Source organism: Mustela nigripes, chromosome 1 (assembly GCF_022355385.1).
Source record: "Mustela nigripes isolate SB6536 chromosome 1, MUSNIG.SB6536, whole genome shotgun sequence".
Classification (NCBI taxonomy): domain Eukaryota; kingdom Metazoa; phylum Chordata; class Mammalia; order Carnivora; family Mustelidae; genus Mustela; species Mustela nigripes.
In genome coordinates, this window is record NC_081557.1 from 183,188,376 (window position 1) to 183,208,965 (window position 20,590).

The following is a 20,590-nucleotide window of genomic DNA, read 5'->3' on the forward strand; positions in this document are numbered from 1 at the left end:
TCAAAAGTGGCAAGCTCATGAACACAAGGAAAGACTTAAAAACTTTTATATGAGACAGATGACTAAGATGTGACCACTAAATGCAATGCAATATTCTGGACTAACTCATGCAACAGAAAATGGACATTAATTGAAAAACTGGTGAAATCCAAATCATGTGTATAGTATAGTTAGTAATGTTGTACTAATGCCAATTTCTTAGTGTTGATAATTGTGCAATGGCTATGTATGATATTAACATTGGGGAAAACTGAAGGGAAGGGTATAGGTGAACTCTGTGTTATCTTTACAATTATTCTGTAAATCTAAAATTATTTCAAAATAAAACATTGTGTATATATCCACTTCATCTTTAAGAGTAATTTTTACCCATTCCTTTTACTTCTTGAGCTTGTTTCCATTCTACATTTCTCCTCAAATTTGATCCTAATGTAATTGTGTTATTTTTGTACTCAGAACTTTCATTCATTATCCCTATCATACTTCTTGGCAACAATATTTGAATTTTTAATTTGTTGTAGCAAAAGTCTCCAAACATTAAGAAGAAAAAGTTCTGCTTTGAGTTATCATTACAATTATTAATGGGCATTTGATCAAAGCAACATATCAAAACATTTCTATAATCACTAAAGAAAAACAAGATTTATTGAAAATGCATTGCTTAGGGGTACTTGGTTGCCTCAGTTGTTCAAGTGTGGACTTTGGGCTCAGGTCATGTTTCCAGGACCCTGGGATAGAGTCCTGCATCTGGCTCCCTAGTCACTGGGGAGTCTGCTTCTTCCTTTTCCTCCCCCTGCTTGTGCTCTCTCTCTCTCTTTCTCTCTAAAATAAATAAAATTTAAAAAAAGAAAAGAAAGGAAAATGCATTGCTTTATGAGAGGAATGAAGCTTTTCTTTCTTCTAATTAGCCCATATGTTTTGGGGTGGCTATTACCTCTTGTTGTAATGAGGTAGAATATTATCAATTTTATTGTTTTCTTTCTCTTTCCCTTTTTCCTTTAAAACAATATAATCCTTGAGAAATCTTATCTATATAAAAAACAAGGGGTCGCCTGGGTGGCTCAGTGGGTTATAGCCTCTGCCTTCAGCTCAGGCCATGATGCCAGGGTCCTGGGATCCTGTCCCACAGAAAGCTCCTTGGTCAGCGGGTAGTCGCTTCTCCCTATCCTTTCCCTGCTGGTAGTCCTCTCTCTCTCTTAAATAAATAAATAGAATCTTAGAAGAAAAAAAAAAAGTAGGGAGGGACACATTTATATATTGTTATAATGCTATCCTTCTGGGTTATAAACCAAACTTGGTAATTTACTAAAGAGAAACTGAGCCAGGCATTAGCCAGAAGATAATTAGTCATAGGTATAGTGTGCTCTTGTTTTAATATTCTCCTTGAGCAGGACGGGAGGGCTCGAGTCTTTACAAAGTGATTACTTTACACCACCATAGGCAATTGAGGTTATTTTAATAAAATCAGCTCCCTTGGATTTGGGCTAAGGCCAAGATTGACCTAGCGCATATCGAAATCTTATCTAGAACACAATGTGTATAAATAAGAAAACCAATTGCCTTCATAGGGAAATATATATACACATTTAACCATCTGTCAGCTAATACCTCCATTAGGGTCTCCTACATCTTTCACGAGTGCAAAGAACTGAAAACACCCACGATGGCTTTGTCATTAGGTTTCAACCTCCCCGCCTGTTTTCGACTGTTCGCTGTTTGGCTCCTCCTGTGAAACTCAGGCAGGAGTCCAAAGCGGTTTTTTCTGTAAACATTAAAGACACGATTGAGGCCAAACCTTGTCCACAGGGGCCTCCTCAGAGTATAACCAGGGTTAGAGCCCAAGGTTTCCTTGAAACCATCCACACACGGCACCCCAAGGACAGCCTCTAATCACCCTGAAGGACACCCCAAAACAGTGCTTGTGAGTACAGTGGTGAGCGGGGTGTGGAGGGCATTTGGCAGGACGGCGAACGGGCCGCACCCAACAACCTTCATCCGAATTCTGCGGCAGTGACCGCCGCAGTAAGCTTGAGTGCTCCGGCTCCCAAAACAAGGCCGACCTCACAGGGCTTCGAATGCGCGCGCATGACGTCTGACGTCTCTCTGCTTGTTGACGCAGGCCGTAGAGCGCGGAGCCCGCCCAGCCGGCAGAGCCCGAAGGGAACTGCGCGGGCGCGAGCGCAGGGCCGGAAGCCCGGCCGCGTAGACGGTTGGTGATTGGACGAGGCTTGGTGTGGGGGTGTTAGTCCGGGTACTGTGGGGACGCCACGAGGCCGCTTTTGAAAGACGCAACCTTGGGGCGCGTGGCTCTCACGCAGAGTGTCCCAAAGCCAGAGATTGAGGGCGGGAGGAGGAAGCAACGGCGTCGGCGGCTGGGGCCGGCGAGCCCCGGGCCTGTGGCTCGGTCTCCGGCCTACGCGGCAGGAAGGACAGTTTTGGTGGGTGGGAGTTGGGCTGGGAATCGGGCCGTTGAGGGAATCCTGTTTTTATTTTTATTTATTTATTTTTTCTTTGTCCCTGAGCCCCGAGTAGTTGTAAGGACCGTCCCTGCGGACCGCTTTGACCCTTCTTTGCCCTTTTGTAGCAGTGCTTTGGAAGGGATGTAGGAGGGATGAGCCCCGTACCTGTTAAAACTCTAGTCACGAAGCAGTCACGACGTGAGTTAAGACGTTTAGTCCTGTGTCGTGTGAGTGACTTTAAGCCATGTAGGTGTATTTGAAATTTCAGAGTATTTTTATCTAGTACTTTTTTTGTTTTCTGCCAATTTTCTTAACGATTTGCAGGTGAGAAAATGTCTGGCAACAATGACTGGTTTCAGAGTTCCCGGGTCCCTAGCTTTGCTCAAATGCTGAAGAAGAACTTGCCAGCTCAGCCATCAACCCAGACGGTAACTACACCCACAGGATATTCTTCAGAAAGATACAGCCTGTCGAATATGGCTTCCAAGGTTACCCAAGTGACGGGTATGAGTTTTTCATTTGCAATAATGCCTTGGTTCTTTGAGATTCTAGAATGGCCAATAAGCACTGTTGAGCCTCCAGTTTAAATGTTGCCTGGATACATATCCATTTACCAGGGGCTATGTCCCTCCTGGAGCTCCAATTTGCCTCTGAACACCATAAGAGGCATGTGGAAATCCTCCTTGCTGCTCAGTTATTCTAACAGCTTCAAGCCTGTCTTGCCTTTTTTTTTTTTTTTTTTAAAGATTTTACTTATTTGTTTGATAGAGATCACAAGAAGGCAAAGGCAGGCAGAGAGAGAGAGAGAGAGAGGAAGGGAAGCAGGCTCCCTGCTGAGCACAGAGCCCCCCCCCCCCCATCTGGGGCTTGATCCCAGGACCTGAGATCATGACCTAGGCCCAACGTAGAGGCTTAACCCACTGAGCCACCCAGGTGCCCCCTGTCTTGCCTTTTTAAGGTAAGGTTGTGTTGGTCCCTTCAGGGAAAGGACTGGACTTATACTGGTTTTTAGTCAACATATCACTTAGCATAAGTGTAAAGCAGAGACAAACACTTAAATTCAATTGAATTCAATATTAAAAGTAATATAAAATAGTGAGTAGGAAATAGAAATGGACCTTAGTCCCAGGTCTGTGTCTTTAGTCCAGACCTTAGTGAAACCATGTATTTATAAAAAAAAAAAAAAAAAAAAAAAAGGATTTGAGAGCCTCCGAAGACTCTGACATCATTAAAATTCTGTGATTCTTTGATATCACTTCATGTTATGACAGTGATAGCACTTCTTTGCAAAAATGGTTTTGGTGCTCCAAAAAGTATATGCATCAACAGGTTACACTTGTCATGTGTGCAAAAAATTTTTAGTAGAGACTTACTTGTAATGAAGAATACATATAATAGATGTATCAGGGACAATCTTCCATTTTATGGGAGGGTTTAGTGTTTTTGCTTTTTTAAAATTTAAAAAAATTTTTTTTATTTTACTGAACTGACAACTCTAACCATATATTTTTAGGTAATTTTCCAGAACCATTGCTTTCCAAAGGCCTTTCATCTATTTCAAATCCTGTCCTTCCTCCAAAAAAAATACCTAAAGAATTCGTAATGAAATACAGACGTGGAGAGATAAATCCTGTGTCAGCTTTGCACCAGTTTGCACAAATGCAGCGGGTTCACCTTGATCTTAAGGAAACTGTAACAACAGGCAAGTGCCAAGCTGTACCTGGTTATTACAATGCTGTAAGATATTTTCCTGTTAAAAACAGAGCATATACATACTACTAAATTTGATTATTTTCTACATTCGCATAATCTTGGGATTAGGTAACTACTGGTATGTTTTAACAAGTATACGCAGGAATTTTTATATTCATATTTTTCTGCAGATAACTTACATGTACAAAGTTTTTATAATCGAATTTTAATTTTTTTGTTTATGGCTAGTTGAACTGAAGTCCCATCAGCCTTGTGGATTATTTTCAGGTGTAAGTACCTGTAGATTAAACATGCTTTTGAAGAGTTGTTAAATATTTGGATTCTCTAATGAGAAGGATTCTGTGATGATTATACCAGACAAAATTATGGTCTAATTTAGCTTCTGAAATTCAAGGTATAGAGGTGAAAATAACATTTCCATGATTGATACTCTATCTGCAGACTTGTCTGTGACTATTTTCTCCATTCTCTCTTAAACTTCCCTCCCAACCTGTGGAAGGCTACAGTAGTACAGATCAAATAAAAGCAAAAAGCATCCTCTAATCTCTTAACGTCATGAACAGCGATTAGAAAGAACTTTAGAAAAGTGGAGGAATAAGAGACTAAGTGCTCTTAATAGACATGGACAAGCTGAAAGTATGAGAGTCAAACACAGTCCTTAAAAATACATACATGTGTGTACAAATATGTGTTTGTGTGTGTGTTTATATATACAAAGACATTATCAAATAGCTTGGTTTTTAAAGTTTTTTCTTACCGTTGCTAACTTTCACCAATACGGGTCTCAAGACATCCTTGTAAAAGAATTTGAAGCTTTTGAGATTTTAGCTAAGATTGTCATAGTAAAGTCACATCTCCAGTCTGTTGTTTTGGAAGAAAAAACAGTACACAGGTTACAAAAATAGAGTCTTAATATAGAAGGTAGAGTTTTTCTAGGTACAGTTACTGTAGGTTGGATTACTTCATGATCAATACTGTGAACTTAATTTTTGTGTCACTAGTTTTCCCTCCATTCTTCTCAGACTGTTCTTGGAAAATGTAAACTCTTGATCATAATAAGAAAAATAAGTGTGTAAGGGCAAATCGTTATTGATTTGTGTAAAAGCTACTCAAAAACACACTCCTCTGATTAGTAATGGTATTCACTTTGTGTTCACAGCACTAGCTGAATAATCTGAATCAATAGGTTTAATGATGAGACCAGAGTATCCATATTTTCACAATTCTATAGGTGATTTAAATACATACTAACGTTTGAGAATCTGAAGTATGATAGGATGAAGCTTAAAGGCTCAGCACTCTGACACCAAGTACTTAATTAACAAATTTGATGGATGCTATCTCACACGTAAAAATCATCAGGGCCACTAGTTAAATATACAAAATACTCTCAGGTTTTGTATATTTGGGTTGGAACCTAGGTGATCATAAGGAAAGAACTTGGGAAACTGAAGTCCTAGAGAAAATCAGTTTACTCAGATGCAGCGAGGAGTTTCTTGTAAAACCTTGATGTACATCTTTTAAAAACCCAGGGACACCTGGGTGGCTCAGTTGGTTAAGCGGTTGTCTTCAGCTCAGGTCATGATCCCAGCGTCCTGGGATGGAGTCCCACATCAGGCTCCTTGCTTGGAGCTTGCTTCTCCCTCTGCCTCTGCCTGCCACTCTGTCTGCCTGTGCTCACTCTCGCTCCTCTCTCTGACATAAAAAATTAATTAAATCTTTAAAAAAAAAAAAAACTAGTATAATATGTGAGAAAGTAATAATGATGGTGATGATGACAAGGCTTATGTGGAGTGACATTGTACCTAGCCATCCATAAACAGGGGAGAACCTTAAGTTGACTAAAGGTCTTCTGAAGTCCAAAATTACCAACAAGTAAAACTTGAACTGGAAAAACCTTTGCCCTGTAAATTTATATGATTCCATTTCATTTTTCATTAGGCAAAAATGAAAACTAGGTAAAAATAATTGTGTAAAGGTAATCCTTCTAGGAATTTTGGATGGCTGGACATTGAGTTTAATTCTTTAGCATGTCTTCTCTATTGTTTGTTTTGGTTTTCCTTGTGGATTCTCTCCCTTCCACTTGCCTTCAAGGCTATGGTGGTGTGAGTAGCTTATCATAACTCCCTAATAGATTCACAAGATTTCTGCAAAAGGATCCCTTTTTCTCTGGAACTTATACTCTTATATGAGTATCAGAGCACTCAGAAGGCGGGAGAAATTGAGCTTTATTATTATTGAATTTCAAAAGAAGAGAGATGTTGCCAGAGTCTCCACATTTTACCCTTCATTGGTCATTCATTAGTTATTTTATTTATTTATTTATCCAGTTATTTATTTATTTATTTATTAGCTATTTGTTTGTTTATTTATTTACTTACTTTATTGCCAGGCTTCATTATACAAGACACTGTTGCTCCATGCATGATCTGTACTCTAAAGCTGTCTCTACTGTTCATGTTGAATCTGGAGCCAAACTGGCTGCTGGATAGGTTCCTCAGAACTAGTTCAGGGGCTCACCCAGCTTTACTTTTAAACTGCATTGTAAAAAATAAAACACAAAACTGATAGGCCAGAATCGTTTTCCACAACTTTTGTACTGGGATATTTTTCTTATCAAATGTCATTTGCAAGATCATACTGTGAATTATTGCAGCATTCATTCTGACTTCTTTTTCAAGGTAACGTTATGGGACCATATTTTGCTTTTTGTGCTGTGGTGGATGGTGTTCAATATAAGACTGGACTGGGACAAAATAAAAAGGAGTCTAGATCCAATGCAGCAAAATTAGCTCTTGATGAGCTTCTACAATTGGATGAACCTGAACCAAGAGTTTTAGAAACAGCAGGTAAATACTCTTGATTATTATTTGTAAAATGTATCTTTTTCCAGAAGAAATCACCTGAAGGATTTGTTTTTGAAGAGTTTCATGGCAACTGCAAGATAGAAGTTGCAGAATTTATTTCCTTCCATTGCTGGTTGCTGACATGTTTAATGTTTGTTAAAATGTTCTCATATAGGGGATTAAAAGTACACTTACGATGATGAGTACTGAGTAACATATGGAACTGTTGAACATTATATTGTACACCTGAAGTTAATATAACACTATGTTAATTTTACTGGAATTAAAAATAAAAATAACAAGAAAAGAATAAAGAAATAAAGGTTTTATATAAAAGAAAAAAATACTCTTGTATATTTCAGCACCATAAGCTATAAACATGTTGAGTGAATTGTCTCATAATTTGTCAGATTCCCAGTAGCTTCACATCCAGAAACTTGATTTTTTCTATAATTTGTTGGATTCTTATTATGCTCTTAATACAGTACATTTAATAGAGATTTTAAATGCAATTTTTGTGAAGTTTGCCTATCTACATTAAATTCAGAAATGGTAAAGCTACTTGAGAAAATAATGGCCTAAAGCAAGCTCCAGAAATAGATTATGCAGGTTGAAATATTGATCCTGGATAGGTATGTTATTTGCCTTCTAAACCTGTTTTCATCATTTAAAACATGGGGACATTAAAAAAATAAGTAATAAAAAAAAATAAGTAATAAAAAATGGTGACTCTGATAGTGACTACCTTCTATGGCTGTTCTTAGGATTAAATATGCATGCAGAACTCTCAACCAGTGCTTGAATAACTTGTAAATAATAGTAGCTCTTATTAAATATTAATCATAAATAAAATGGCAACATATAGAGGAACATATTCCTCTATATGTTGCCATTTTATATATGTGTTAGCATAATAAGCAGTTTTTGTCAGTGGTCCCTTAATCATACATTATATTATCTGTAAATAAGTTAACTTTAAAAAAGAAAAACAAATTTTATTTAAGCAGTGATTATAAATTTATTCTTTTTAAATTCAAATTATCACTTATTGTACTACTGGGCTTTTTGGCTTTTAGTCTATTCATTTTTTTCTTTTCTAATTCTTAATATTGTTTTGTTCTTTCTCTAAGTTTAAATCTTATTACACATGTTTTATTTTTGTTCAATTAAAACCATTATTTAGTAATTAAAAATGATTTATTTTGCTACATGTAAGTTTTGATGTGGAGTTTTTTCATTGTTTTCAAATAGTTTGTCATACTTTGGATTTATTAAGTCCTTAGGAGTGTATTGTGTTAACTTTCATGTTATTTTCTGTTTACTATTTTTCAGGTTAATTTTCAAGGCTAGGTATGATTTTTGTCTTATACGTGCTGGCACTATAAATGTCATATTATCCTTATTTTATTGAAATATTTAAATTCTTGTTATTTGACTTGTAAAAAGCAATGATGCAGTGGTTTAATTTTGTTATAGAGTATACTTTTAAAAATTCAATATAAAATTATTTCTTTTTTATCTTGCATATTTTATATGTTATGTGTTTTCGGTCTTAAAATTCTTTTAATTCTCATAGTGCTACTTTTAGTTACCTTTTGTGTTTGTTTAATATCTTTATCCTGTTTTAATTTTCTATTGTACATAAAATTAGATTTTTTTGACATAAAGAATATTTCAATTAAAAAACTTCAGCATTTGGGTGACTGGGTGGCTCGGTGGGTTAACGCCTCTGCCTTTGGCTCAGGTCATGATCCCAGAGTCCTGGGATCAAGCCCCATATCTGGCTGTCTGCTCAGAAGGGAGCCTGCTTCCTCTTCTCTCTTCCTGCTGCTCTGCCTATTTGTGATCGCTCTGTCAAATAAATAAATAAAATCTTTAAAAAAAAAAACTTTAACATTTGCATTTATTATGAATGGTAAGTGTCATATTATTTGTTTTTCTTTTGTCTTATAGATACTGTTTTCTTTGACTTTTTTTTCCTTTAAATATTTGGAGGGTATGTACTGATTTTAACCTGGAAATTCCTCTTTCTGATGTGAATTCAATTTTGATAATTTTGAGTTTTGATTTTATCTCTTGATAATTTTGCTTCTTTACCAATATTCATATTTGTCCATCATTCCCTTATTCAGTCTCACTGATTTATCCTCTGGGTGAACAAATCTTACTCACCTGGCGCTTAATGTGATAAGTGATTTATTTCTTTTATAGATATGCCTTTGCCTTTCCAGAGTCTTCAGCAAATTAATGTGAAATGCAGAACTGGTGGCAAGAAATATTCTTAAGACACTTATTCAGTTTATTAATGGAAATTCTTGATATGTGATTATTGTATCAGCTATTAACCCACCTAGGTATATCCTTAGCAATATTTTCCCAGTTTCCTTCCAACTATAGCATGCAGTAGAATCAGTAAATCTGTACTTTCAGGATATGCTGTATTCCAAGGACTGTGGTAGGTATTGGGAATTTAGAGTCAAGTAAGATCTGTCCTCTGCCCTCAAGAAACTAAAATGCTTGTTGAAATTACATTAAAATAAGTCTACAGAATTTCTCAAGCAACGAATTTAATTGTCAGAAATGGGTGTTTATGATTGGCTTCTAATGATAAATACTTTTTTTCCCTAAGCGTCTTTAAAATGCTTATCCAGGGCTAGCAAATATTTTGCCTGGTGGGCTGCAGTTTTTAGTTTCTAAGTATTTATCTTTTGCCTTTCTGAAAATTAAGGTAGCACTTTTCCATATCCACTGATGCCCCGTTTATATCCACCATTGTTTTCTCAAAGAGTACCAATTAGTACCTTAATTAAGACTAAAGGATTTTTAATAATGTATTTTCTCTTGTAACAGAGCCTAGTAATAATTTAATTTAATAATTTAATTAGGTCACCTTTTCCCTTATATTCTTTAAAATGTCCTAAACAGCTGAGTTTAAAGATTTGTTTTACTTGTAAAGGGATATGGAAGATAAGAGGTGAGTATTTCTTTGCTGTGAGCTTTATATCAGTTATTCTGATCTATTCATTTATAACATAAATCTTAAAAGCTTAATTTTTTTTTAAATTTTGAACTCATCAGAATTATTTTCCATCTGTATCTTTTCATATTTTATATGTGGTGTTTTTAAAGTATAATCTTATTTTTTTTAGTTGTACAGAACTTCTTTAATTTTTTAAGTTTTGAAAATCTTAACACTTCTTAAAAAAAATTTTTTTTAAATTTTTATTTTAAGTAAGCTCCATGCCTAGGGCATGAACTCAATGACCTTGAGACTGAGTTGCATGGTTCTACCCAGTAAGCTGGCCCGGCACCCTGAAAATCTAACACTTTTGACACAATGAGTTAAAAACCTGGTTCTAAGTTTATTTCAATATTCCTTACTAAAAAATCATTTAAAAGGCTTTTAGTGTAGTCAAACAGAATTTTATAATGCATATATATAAAACAAATTTTAGTATCTTAATGATTTTAAGTGTACAGTTTAGTGTGAAGTACATTCACTTTGTTGTGTATCCAATATCCAGAACCCTTTGCATCTTGCAAAACTGAAATTCTATACCCATTAAACAATTATTCCTCATCTCCGCTTCTCCCTTTTACCCCTTTGACACCAAGTTCATAGCAATTACCATTCTGCTTTCTGTCTGTATGAATTTGACTACTCAAGGTCTTGCAAAGTGGAATCATATAGTATTTGTCTTCTCATGGCTGGCTTTTTTCACTTATAATGTCCTTAAGGTTTATCTCCATTGTAGCATCTGTGAGAATTTCCTTCCGTTCTAAGACTGAATAATATTCTCTTGTATGTATATACCACATTTTGTTTATCTATTCACCTGTCGATAGGTACTTGAGTTGCTTCAACTTTTGGCTGTGGTGAATAACGCTGCTATGAATGTGGATGTGCAAATAGCTATGACATTCTGGTCTCAGTTCTTTGGGTTTCATACCCAGAAATGGAATTGCTGGATCATACGGCAATTTTATATTTAATTTTTTTAAAGAACTGCCATATTGTTTTTCGTAATGGCTACACTGTTATACATTCCTACCTGTAGTGCACAAGGGTTCCAGTTTTTCTACATCCTCACCAACAGTTGTTATTTTATGGGTTTTTTGTTTTGTTTTGTTTTTGATAGTAGCCCTTCTACTAGGTATGATGTGGCATCTCATTGTGGCTTTGACTTGCATTTTCCTAATGATTAATGATGGTGAGCATTTTCTCATGTGCCATTTTATATCTTCTTCAGAGAAAGGTAATAATACCTTTGCCCATTTTTGAAAGGGCTTATTGTTTTGTTGTTGTTGTCATTGAGTTTTAAGAGTTCTCTATACAGTAGTTCCTTCCTTATTCATGGTTTCACTTCCCACGGCTTCAGTTACCTGTGGTCAGCTATGGTCTGGAAGCAGATGATCCTCCTGACATATCAGAAGGTCAGTAGTAGCCTAATGCTAGTCACAATGCCTACGCCATTCACCTCACTTCTCATTACATTTTAAAATTTCCCATCATTACAAGATGGGTGAGTACAATATAAGATATTTTGAGAGAGAGAAAGAAACTATGTTCATGTTTTTATTACAGTATGTATGTTCTATTGTTCATCTCTTATTGTGCCCAACTTATACAGTAAACTATCATAAAGACATATGTATTGGAAACATAGCATATCTAGGGTTTTGTATTATCTGTTGTGGAACCAATCCCCTCTATAGGGAAAGACTACTATATATCCTGGATATCAATCCCTTATCAGGTATGTGATGTGCAAGTATTTTCTCTCTTTTTGTGATTTGCAGTTTTACTCTGTTAATAGTGGTTTTTGATTCATAAAATTATTTTTTTTAATTTTTTATTTTTTTTATAAACATGTATTTTTATCCCCAGGGGTACAGGTCTGTGAATCGCCAGGTTTACACACTTCACAGCACTCACCAAAGCACATACCCTCCCCAATGTCCATAACCCCACCCCCCATCCCCCCAGCAACCCTCAGTTTGTTTTGTAAGATTAAGAGTCACTTATGGTTTGTCTCCCTCCCAATCCCATTTTGTTTCATTGATTCTTCTCCTACCCACTTAAGCCCCCATGTTGTATCGCCACTTCCTCATATCAGGGAGATCATATGATAGTTGTCTTTCTCCCCTTGACTTATTTCACTAAGCATGATACGCTCTAGTTCCATCCACATTATCGCAAATGGCAAGATTTCATTTCTTTTGATGGCTGCATAGTATTCCATTGTGTATATATACCACATCTTCTTGATCCATTCATCTGTTGATGGGCATCTAGGTTCTTTCCATAGTTTGGCTATTGTGGACATTGCTGCTATAAACATTCGGGTGCACGTGCCCCTTTGGATCACTACATTTGTATCTTTAGGGTAAATACCCAGTAGTGCAATTGCTCTGGAAAACAGCATGGAAGTTCCTCAAAATGTTGAAAATAGAACTGCCCTATGACCCAGCAATTGATTCATAAAAGTATTTAATTTTGATGAAGTTCCAACTTTTTCTTTTGTTACATATACTTTCAGTGTCCTATCTAGATAGTTATTGCCAAATTCAGTGTCATCCTTAAACTTTTCTTTTAGACTTTCTTCTAAGAGTTTTATGGTTTTCACCCTTATGTTTGCATCTTTGATGCATGTTGAGTTAATTTTTGTATATGGGGTTAGGTGGTGGTCCATCTTCAGTCTTTTGCATGTGGCTATCCAGTTTTTGCAGCATCATTTATTGAAAAGCCTGCCCTTTCCCCTTTTGTTACTGTTAATGTGTCAAGAATCATTTGAGAAAATATGTGAGAATTTATTTCTGGGTTCTCTATCCCATCAATCTATGTGTCTGTCTTTATGCCATTACCATACTGTTTCGATTTATTACCACTTTAAGTATTAAAAAAGGAAGTGTGAGTCCTCCAATATTGTTCTTTTTCAAGATTATTTTGCCTATTTGAACATGGTACTTTAAAATGCAGGCCAACTTGTACAGTCCCATTTTTTATTGAAATTATTTGTTCTTGAAGAACAGGATTTAATATATTTGGTTTTCATTCTACCTGAGCCCAACTCTCCTGAGTAAATGGAAAAAATCCATCTTTCTCTGAGTTTTTAAAACTCTGCTTAAAGTCCAGAGTGTATATATCTAACTCTAGTTATTAGCCTTTGCTTAACTAATGTAAACTGCAAGATGACATTGCCAGTCTTTCCTTGCTAATTGTGATATGTTCAGTCAGTATTTTGTCTTACTCAAAATTAAGACATGAGTCGCAGTATTGTCTGCTTTGTTCATTCTTATGAATGATTCTTGAGAGATACTAATTAATTTTCGTGAAACTTTGCTCCCGGAAACTCTTCTTTTAATCTTTTCTGATCTTTTTTGTTGTTTTTTCTTTGGTTTAATGTCATGTTCTTTTTTGTTTGTTTTTTTTTTTCCTGGATTCCCCATGTTGTGATCCAAATTGGAAAACCATTGCAAAGAGTCTAAAAGCTTTGAAAATTTTGAATGTAATAAATATCTCCCTAGGAAAAATGGTAACTTTTACTTACTAAATTGTGATGGGATATTAATTCTAAATATTTTGCATAGTAGTGTAAATAGAAAATTGTTCATGAGCATCTGAAACAAGGTTTCGTTCTTAACTCTTTGAAAATATGGCATCTGTGACAATGCAAACTGTATAGCAGCATAAGATAAGGAAATCCAGAGCTGTGTGTGTATAATTTCATTATAGGTAAGACATTTATCAAGACTGAGCTAATATTTGGTGGCCTATACAAAAAAAAAATCATTTAAAGATTGCTGTTTATTATAGAATACTAGGGTACCTGCTCTTTGGAACATTGAAGTTTCATGTTTCTTTATGCTTTTTTTTTTTTTTTTTTCCCCCATTTACAGGTCCTCCTCCTATCCCTGCAGAACCTGTTGTTTCACCCGAACCAGCATATGTCTCAAAAGTACATTATGGTAGGAAAGTCCTTTATGATGTTCTTTTTTAGAAGAGTAACCCAGTAAAAAATAAAACATATAAAAATAAAACATATAATAAAACATATAATAAAAATATGCTTTAGGTATTAACATATACAATAGTATTTTATCATTCAAAACTGTCACACTTCTACAAGGAGGAGATTTTCCTTCTGTATTCTGCTAAAAAAGAGAAATGAGGGGAGAGGAAAAATTGAAGAAATGGCTATTTTTCTATAAGGAGGTGGTTCATCAGTTTTGTATAGCTGCTCTTCTGAGAATGTTTTGCTTTGGTAGGCTTGTCATTAATGAAAAACAATGGCTTTCTGGTGGTTAAAGGTTGGGACATTCATTTTAAATAACCTATTTACATGGGTGCCTGGGGGGCTCAGTGGGTTAAGCCTTTGCTTTTGGCTCATGTCATGATCTCAGGGTCCAGGAGAGCCCCACATCAGTCTGTCTGCTCAGTGGGCAGCTTCTTCCCCCCTCTCTCTGCCTGCCTCTCTGCCCACTTGTGATTTCTGTCAAATAAATAAAATCTTTAATAAATTTAATAAATTTATTTATTAAATAAATTATTTGATAAATAAATATTTACTTTTAATGGCAATTACTTATCACTCAAGCCCAAGAAAACTACAACTACAATTGCAGTTACTAATTGTATCTACAATCAGCTATTTCTCCATGCACATTAATTTTTCCATCTATAAAATGGCCATAACAATAATTACAGCATTGGTAATTATGAGGATTAAATGAATTCATATATGTGGAATATTTAAATCAGTGCCAGTAGATGCTTCCTAAATAATAACCTTTTTTTAATATCACTTTGTCATATTCAACATATGTTGTTTTATCCGTTTCCTGTCAGATTATGAATCCTCTGAAAGTCAGGAAATTATTTCTCCATTGTTTACATAGTGGTTAACACTTCCATCTTCAAGTTCAGAGTGTTTATAGATTTAAAATGAAAATGTGCCTTTCTTTCTCTTCTAAATCTGGAGATTAGGATTTATTTATTTATTTATTTTCAAAGATTTTACTCATGTATTGGACAGACAGATCACAGGTAGGCAGAGAGGGGGGAGAAGGCCCCCCACTGAGCAGAGCACCCAATGCAGGTGTCAATCCCAGGACCCAAGCCAAAGGCAGAGGCTTTAACCCACTGAGCCACCCAGGCACTCCTGGAGATTAGGATTTAAAAATAAACTTTAAGCCTCTTCAGACTTGGTTTGTGCATTGTTTTCTTAAATTTACGTTATCTTTCTAAAACAGAGAAAGACTAAGCTTGTTTGGAGTAAATGGACCAGACCAGGAAAAATAGGCCTATTCAAATGGCAAAATTCATCAAAGTTTAGTATAGTAATTTGATCTAACAGTCCTAAGAATTGAAGAAAAGAAGGGAAGTGTGAGGTGAATCTAGAAGTAATCATCCCTCAACGTGGGAGAGGGCTCTAGTCTGTCTTTTCAGCCTCTGTGGGCAACTTTAATGAATAGTGGAATAAAAACTCTGATCAGTGACTGACAATAGAGTTTAATATTACCCTGAGAAAACAGATAAATCTGTGAGGAAGAAAGAAAATGTGGTTAACAGTATGTTAAGGAAATGCATGATTAGAGCCAAGTTTAGTAGGCTGAGACAGGAGTCAAGTTGTCAGAACATGTAGAGCAAACCTCATCCTTCCAGCTTATGGGTAAACACAGGAGTTAAATGATGTTGCCTTTGGAGAAAAAAGATTTGAGGCCCACAGTAATTTCAAAACAGATCCTGGTTGGGCCAGTTATAGAGTGTATCATTATTTCACAGCCTGTCTGCATTTCTAACTGGACCATATTTCATTAAAAATAATGATATTTTGGGGTGCCTGCTTGGCTCAGGCCATAGCTTCAACTCGATTTCAGCTCAGGTGATCTCCAGGTTGTGAGATGGAGATCGGCATTGGGCTCTATGCTGGGTGTGGAGCCTGCTTAAGATTTCTCTTTGAACTTCCTGCCCCCTCTCTAAAATTAAATAAATAAACAAATAAATAAATAGAAATTTTTAAAGAGTGGTATTTTGACTCTGAAGATAGGTTTAGGTTACTCATGATACTGAAGGTCACTTGAAATTAGCTACTCGAAATTAAAGAAATGTTAAATGGCATTATACATGTCATATTTTTATCTTATCTTTCATTTTCAGTAATTCAGGAGAACATTTTATTTCCTTAATGGTACATTACACATATACATGTATAAGGAAAATGATATTGCATTTTCTGTTTTTTAGAAGAGATATATCTAGTAATTGAGACTTGGTTATATTCACAATATTATTTACCTTCAACACTGAATTAAGATCAAGAGGTATACTGGTATGTTGTTAAGTCCCAAATGTGCTTTATGATATTTAGATACAACCTTTTAATGTGTAGCAGAACATTTTGTTTTGTTTTGTTTTGCCCCATACTCAATTCTTGTTCTATACTAATCACAGTGTGTTTTTCTACTCTATATCATAATCCAGTACTTGCTAACTCTATATGATATGATCAAACAAATTACAGTTCATTCATTCTATGGACCCATTAAGAAGGATAAGGTAATACTAATGTCTACCCTTGAGTGATGTTCAAGAGCAAGTAAATACAAAAAGTGCATTTCAACATGTCCCATTTTTTTTGTTTTTTGAAGTGATACATACTTATAGATACTCAAAATTTCTATTAGAAACTGGTATCATTGCCTGCCTTTGGTGATGCAACTTCCGAATGTATATTTTTATATTGCTGTTTCAATTTTTTTAAAAAAGCTAAATCGGGGGTGCCTGAGTGGCTCAGTGAGTTAAGCTTCTGCCGTTGGCTCGGGTCATGATCCTGGAGTCTCAAGATGGAGCCCTGCATCAGGTTCCCCACTCAGCAGGAAGTCTGCTTTTCCCTCTGACCCTCCCCCATCTTGTGCCCTCTTTCTCTCTCTGTGTCTCTCTCAAATAAATAAAATCTTGGGGCATCTGGGTGGCTCATCGCTTAAGCATCTGCCTTTAGCTCAGGTCATGATCTCAGGGTCCTGGGATGGAACCCAACATCAGGCTTTTTTTTGGCAGGGGGTCTGCATCTCTCTGTCCTCTGCCATGCCCTATGCTCATGCTCTTTCCCTCTCGTTTGCATGCGAGCTCTCTCTCTCAAATAAGTAAAATAAAATCTTTTAAAAAATAGATTAAAATATTTTTTTAAAAAGTTAAATATCATTAAATGGATACTGCTTCTTCTGTATCATGAGTTTTTGGTACGCAGAGAGAAGTTGTGAGTACTTCTCATATTTTTACTACATAAGGACTAAAAATTAATTTGTACACCACACAATGATGGTTTTGTCAATATCAGTTTTAGTGAAATATATGCTAGCATGCAATTACGGTAATAATTGGCACCTCCACATTATATGTTTTGTGAGGAGATAGAATAATATAACTATTACTTCATTCTTTTTGCTCTCAGAGCTTCATTTTGTAATTTTGTGATTGTTCACATTCTTGATAATGTGAATTTGTTTTTGGCAAGAAGATAGTATTAACAATATTAAGAGAAAAAGCTTAACAGATATAAACAAAAATATGTAAATGGCCTAACTGAAAGGTATTGTGTCCTGTTAGCAGAATGTTAGCTGAGATTGCCAAAATATACTTTTATCATTTGTGTACTTTTTTTTTAATGATTATTAAGCAGGTAGAAAGAATTTCTGTGAAAATTGTATTCATTTCATATATAATATATGACAGCAAAGTTGTTTCATTGCTTTTTTTACTCTAAAAATATGAAATCGACTTGATACACTACTGAGCAACCTCATGAAACACCAGGAACTATCAGTGGCTTACAACTAAACTTGGAGAAACACTGTATTAGGTCATTCTGCAACCTCTCATTCTCCATAACAATGGTTCTTCAGTAGGGATACCAAAGCAACAAATGGCCAGGGCCGGCCCTATCCAGAATCTTAATTTTAAGCGCTGTCATTTTTTTTAAAATACATGGGTAACTTTGATGTATATTCTTGGTTATAAACTGTCCTCTAGTGATCCTAGTTACTTAAAACTATCTTTATCCCCTTTCAAAAAGTTCAGGACTTTTTTAGTAGGAACATGGACTATATCAAGGGTCTAAGTGCTTAGTGCTATGCAGTAGTTATTAGTGGGGCAAATACTAAGGAGTGTATTTTAATTATCACAGTGTTGAGGGAAGACTACTGGCATTCATTGAGATGTACGTTGGCAATATGGGAGCATCTTATTCAAAGAATAATGACTTGTGTCTTGTAGGACTTTTGAATATTTCATAAATATCAATAATTCTTTGATATGTAATATTAAGAATTTTTTTTACAAGGCCTTTTCCATAAAGCTGAATAATGAAGTTTTTTTATAGAATTGAATGCTTTAAAATATCAATCGTGACATAAATTATAATTTACTCCCTTACCTATAAATAACAAAGTCACTCAATTGCAGTGTTATAGTAGGAATAATAGAGACCTCTGGGAGGAAAGCAGTGTGTTCTTCAAATTCATATTCCATTTGATTTTTTTTTTTCCAGAAGGGAGACATATTCAGTATGCAAAGATTTCACAAATTGTTAAAGAAACATTTAATCAACTAATTTCCAATCATTCAGAATATCTGAAATGTAGCAATTCATTGGCTGCTTTTATAATCGAAAGAGGTAAGTCCCAAGTATTTGGCCTTGTGGAAAAAGTATTAAATATCCTAATCATTTGAGCTGTAAATAGTAGTGTTTTAACTGACTATCTTTGGCCATTTTTACAATGGTGTAGCTTTGATTGATTTGAAGTGGCCTTTTCTAGTGGGTGTGGATCATTAAATACAAAGGCTTTTAGAGTTAAAGTGTATATATATATCTCCAAACATGTATGAGAATTCATAGACAGTTGAGAGCGGACAGAGTTCAAATATTTGGATACTGAAACTTTAAGTTTTAAGTTAATAAGACTTGAATAAATGGAGGAGAGAGAGAAATAGAGGAGAGAGAGAAAGAAGAAAGCAATGAGAACAGTGACAATTGTTTATAGAACAATAAATATATTACTGGTGCAGAAATATATATATGTAGTCCATACATATGTGCGTGTGTCTGTGTGTGCGTATAAATAAAGTAATACAGAATATACTTAGGTTGATAAGATTTACTGGATTATGGAGTCATTTAAAATCCAGTGAGAAGTTGGGTTTAATGAGAAAGATAGTAATGGTGAAAGATTTTTGCAGGGATTGATTCTAATTGTTGGGAATGGCACGAGACTTAGCTCTGCTATTTAAATGACTTTGAGCATGATCTATAATTCTCTCTTTCAGTTTTCTTCGAATTTCTTAAAAGTAGAAATAATCTCTAATGAATAACTTAATGAAGTTACTGGGATTAGATGTGATAATATAAATACTTGACAGTACTTGGCAATTAGGAAAAGCTTAAATTACATTTGTAATGATTAAAATAAGTTGATGTTTAAGCAATAATTGCCAACAGTTTTTTTTTTAAATACTATAAGGATTGGGGCTGAATTAAGGAATCATAATTTAGGTGTTTGTGATGCAGCTGCTTACATTAGAGTTGAGATAGAAATGAACAGGAAAAGAAAATATTTTTTTAAATTTATTTTTTATTTATTTTCGGCATAACAGTATTCGTTATTTTTTCATCACACCCAGTGCTCCATGCAGTCCGTGCCCTCTATAATACCCACCACCTGGTACCCCAACCTCCCACCCCCCCGCCACTTCAAACCCCTCAGATTGTTTTTCAGAGTCCATAGTCTAGAAATTGATGTGATAAGATGAATGTGACAACAAATGATAGATAAAGTGGAATGAATAAAACATAACATTTCAAATTTACATGGTACAGTGGTGCTTCCACATACACAGGAATCTGAAAGCTGATGTGAAGTGTGAATAGCGTGGATGAGAGTAATAAATCTGGTTTTGGAAATACAGTTGTGAATATACTTAGGGGTAGGAAAAGACTGAGTAAGGTTAAGTACGTGTTCCTGGAGTAACTCAGATAATCAGTACATACTTAAAATGTGTTAGGAACCTCAGATGGGTATTCCTCACTGCCCAACCAGCCTGTGTCTCCAGTAGGGTTGCTCACACATTCCCTGAAATGTCCATTTCATACTTTTCTTTGTCCTCAAATATCCTACATCCTCTCTTTCATCTTGCTTCAGCTAATGGCCATGTCTCATAATTTTTAATTTTGTCTGTAAGAAACTATAAAATCCAAACTTCTTTCTGTTCTCCACCACCAAGTCTATGTAATTCCTTGCATTTGTGTTCATCTTCTCCACTGTGAGTGAAGGAAGGATCTTTCCTCTTATAGCTAATCCCTTCATTTAAATTTTGGTTCTATTCCCTATTATATCTTGAACTTCTTCTTTTGGTTTTCTCCTCTTTTTCTTGCATTATCCAACTAGTATCTCACTGAAACATGGCAGGTCGAGTTACAGAGTTGAAGTAGGAACTGAGTTTCTATTTGTAACTCAGCTTTACATCACCATTTCAGAACTTACACTGACACTGTATAATTCCCTTTTACCATCACC

The 20,590-nt window shown here is 35.3% G+C and overlaps 1 protein-coding gene across 2 annotated transcripts in view; it reads left to right on the forward strand.

Moving 5' to 3' along the window:
- Positions 1–2,791: 2,791 nt before the first annotated feature.
- ADAD1 (adenosine deaminase domain containing 1) overlaps positions 2,792–20,590 on the forward strand; it is a 57,424-nt gene continuing 39,625 nt past the window's right edge. For both annotated transcript variants that reach the window (XM_059395380.1, XM_059395389.1), the window contains exons 1-5: positions 2,792–2,963; positions 3,973–4,161; positions 6,854–7,021; positions 13,919–13,987; positions 18,568–18,693. In XM_059395380.1, the coding sequence (XP_059251363.1) occupies positions 2,792–2,963; positions 3,973–4,161; positions 6,854–7,021; positions 13,919–13,987; positions 18,568–18,693 (724 nt within the window). The remainder of the gene's footprint in view (positions 2,964–3,972; positions 4,162–6,853; positions 7,022–13,918; positions 13,988–18,567; positions 18,694–20,590) is intronic.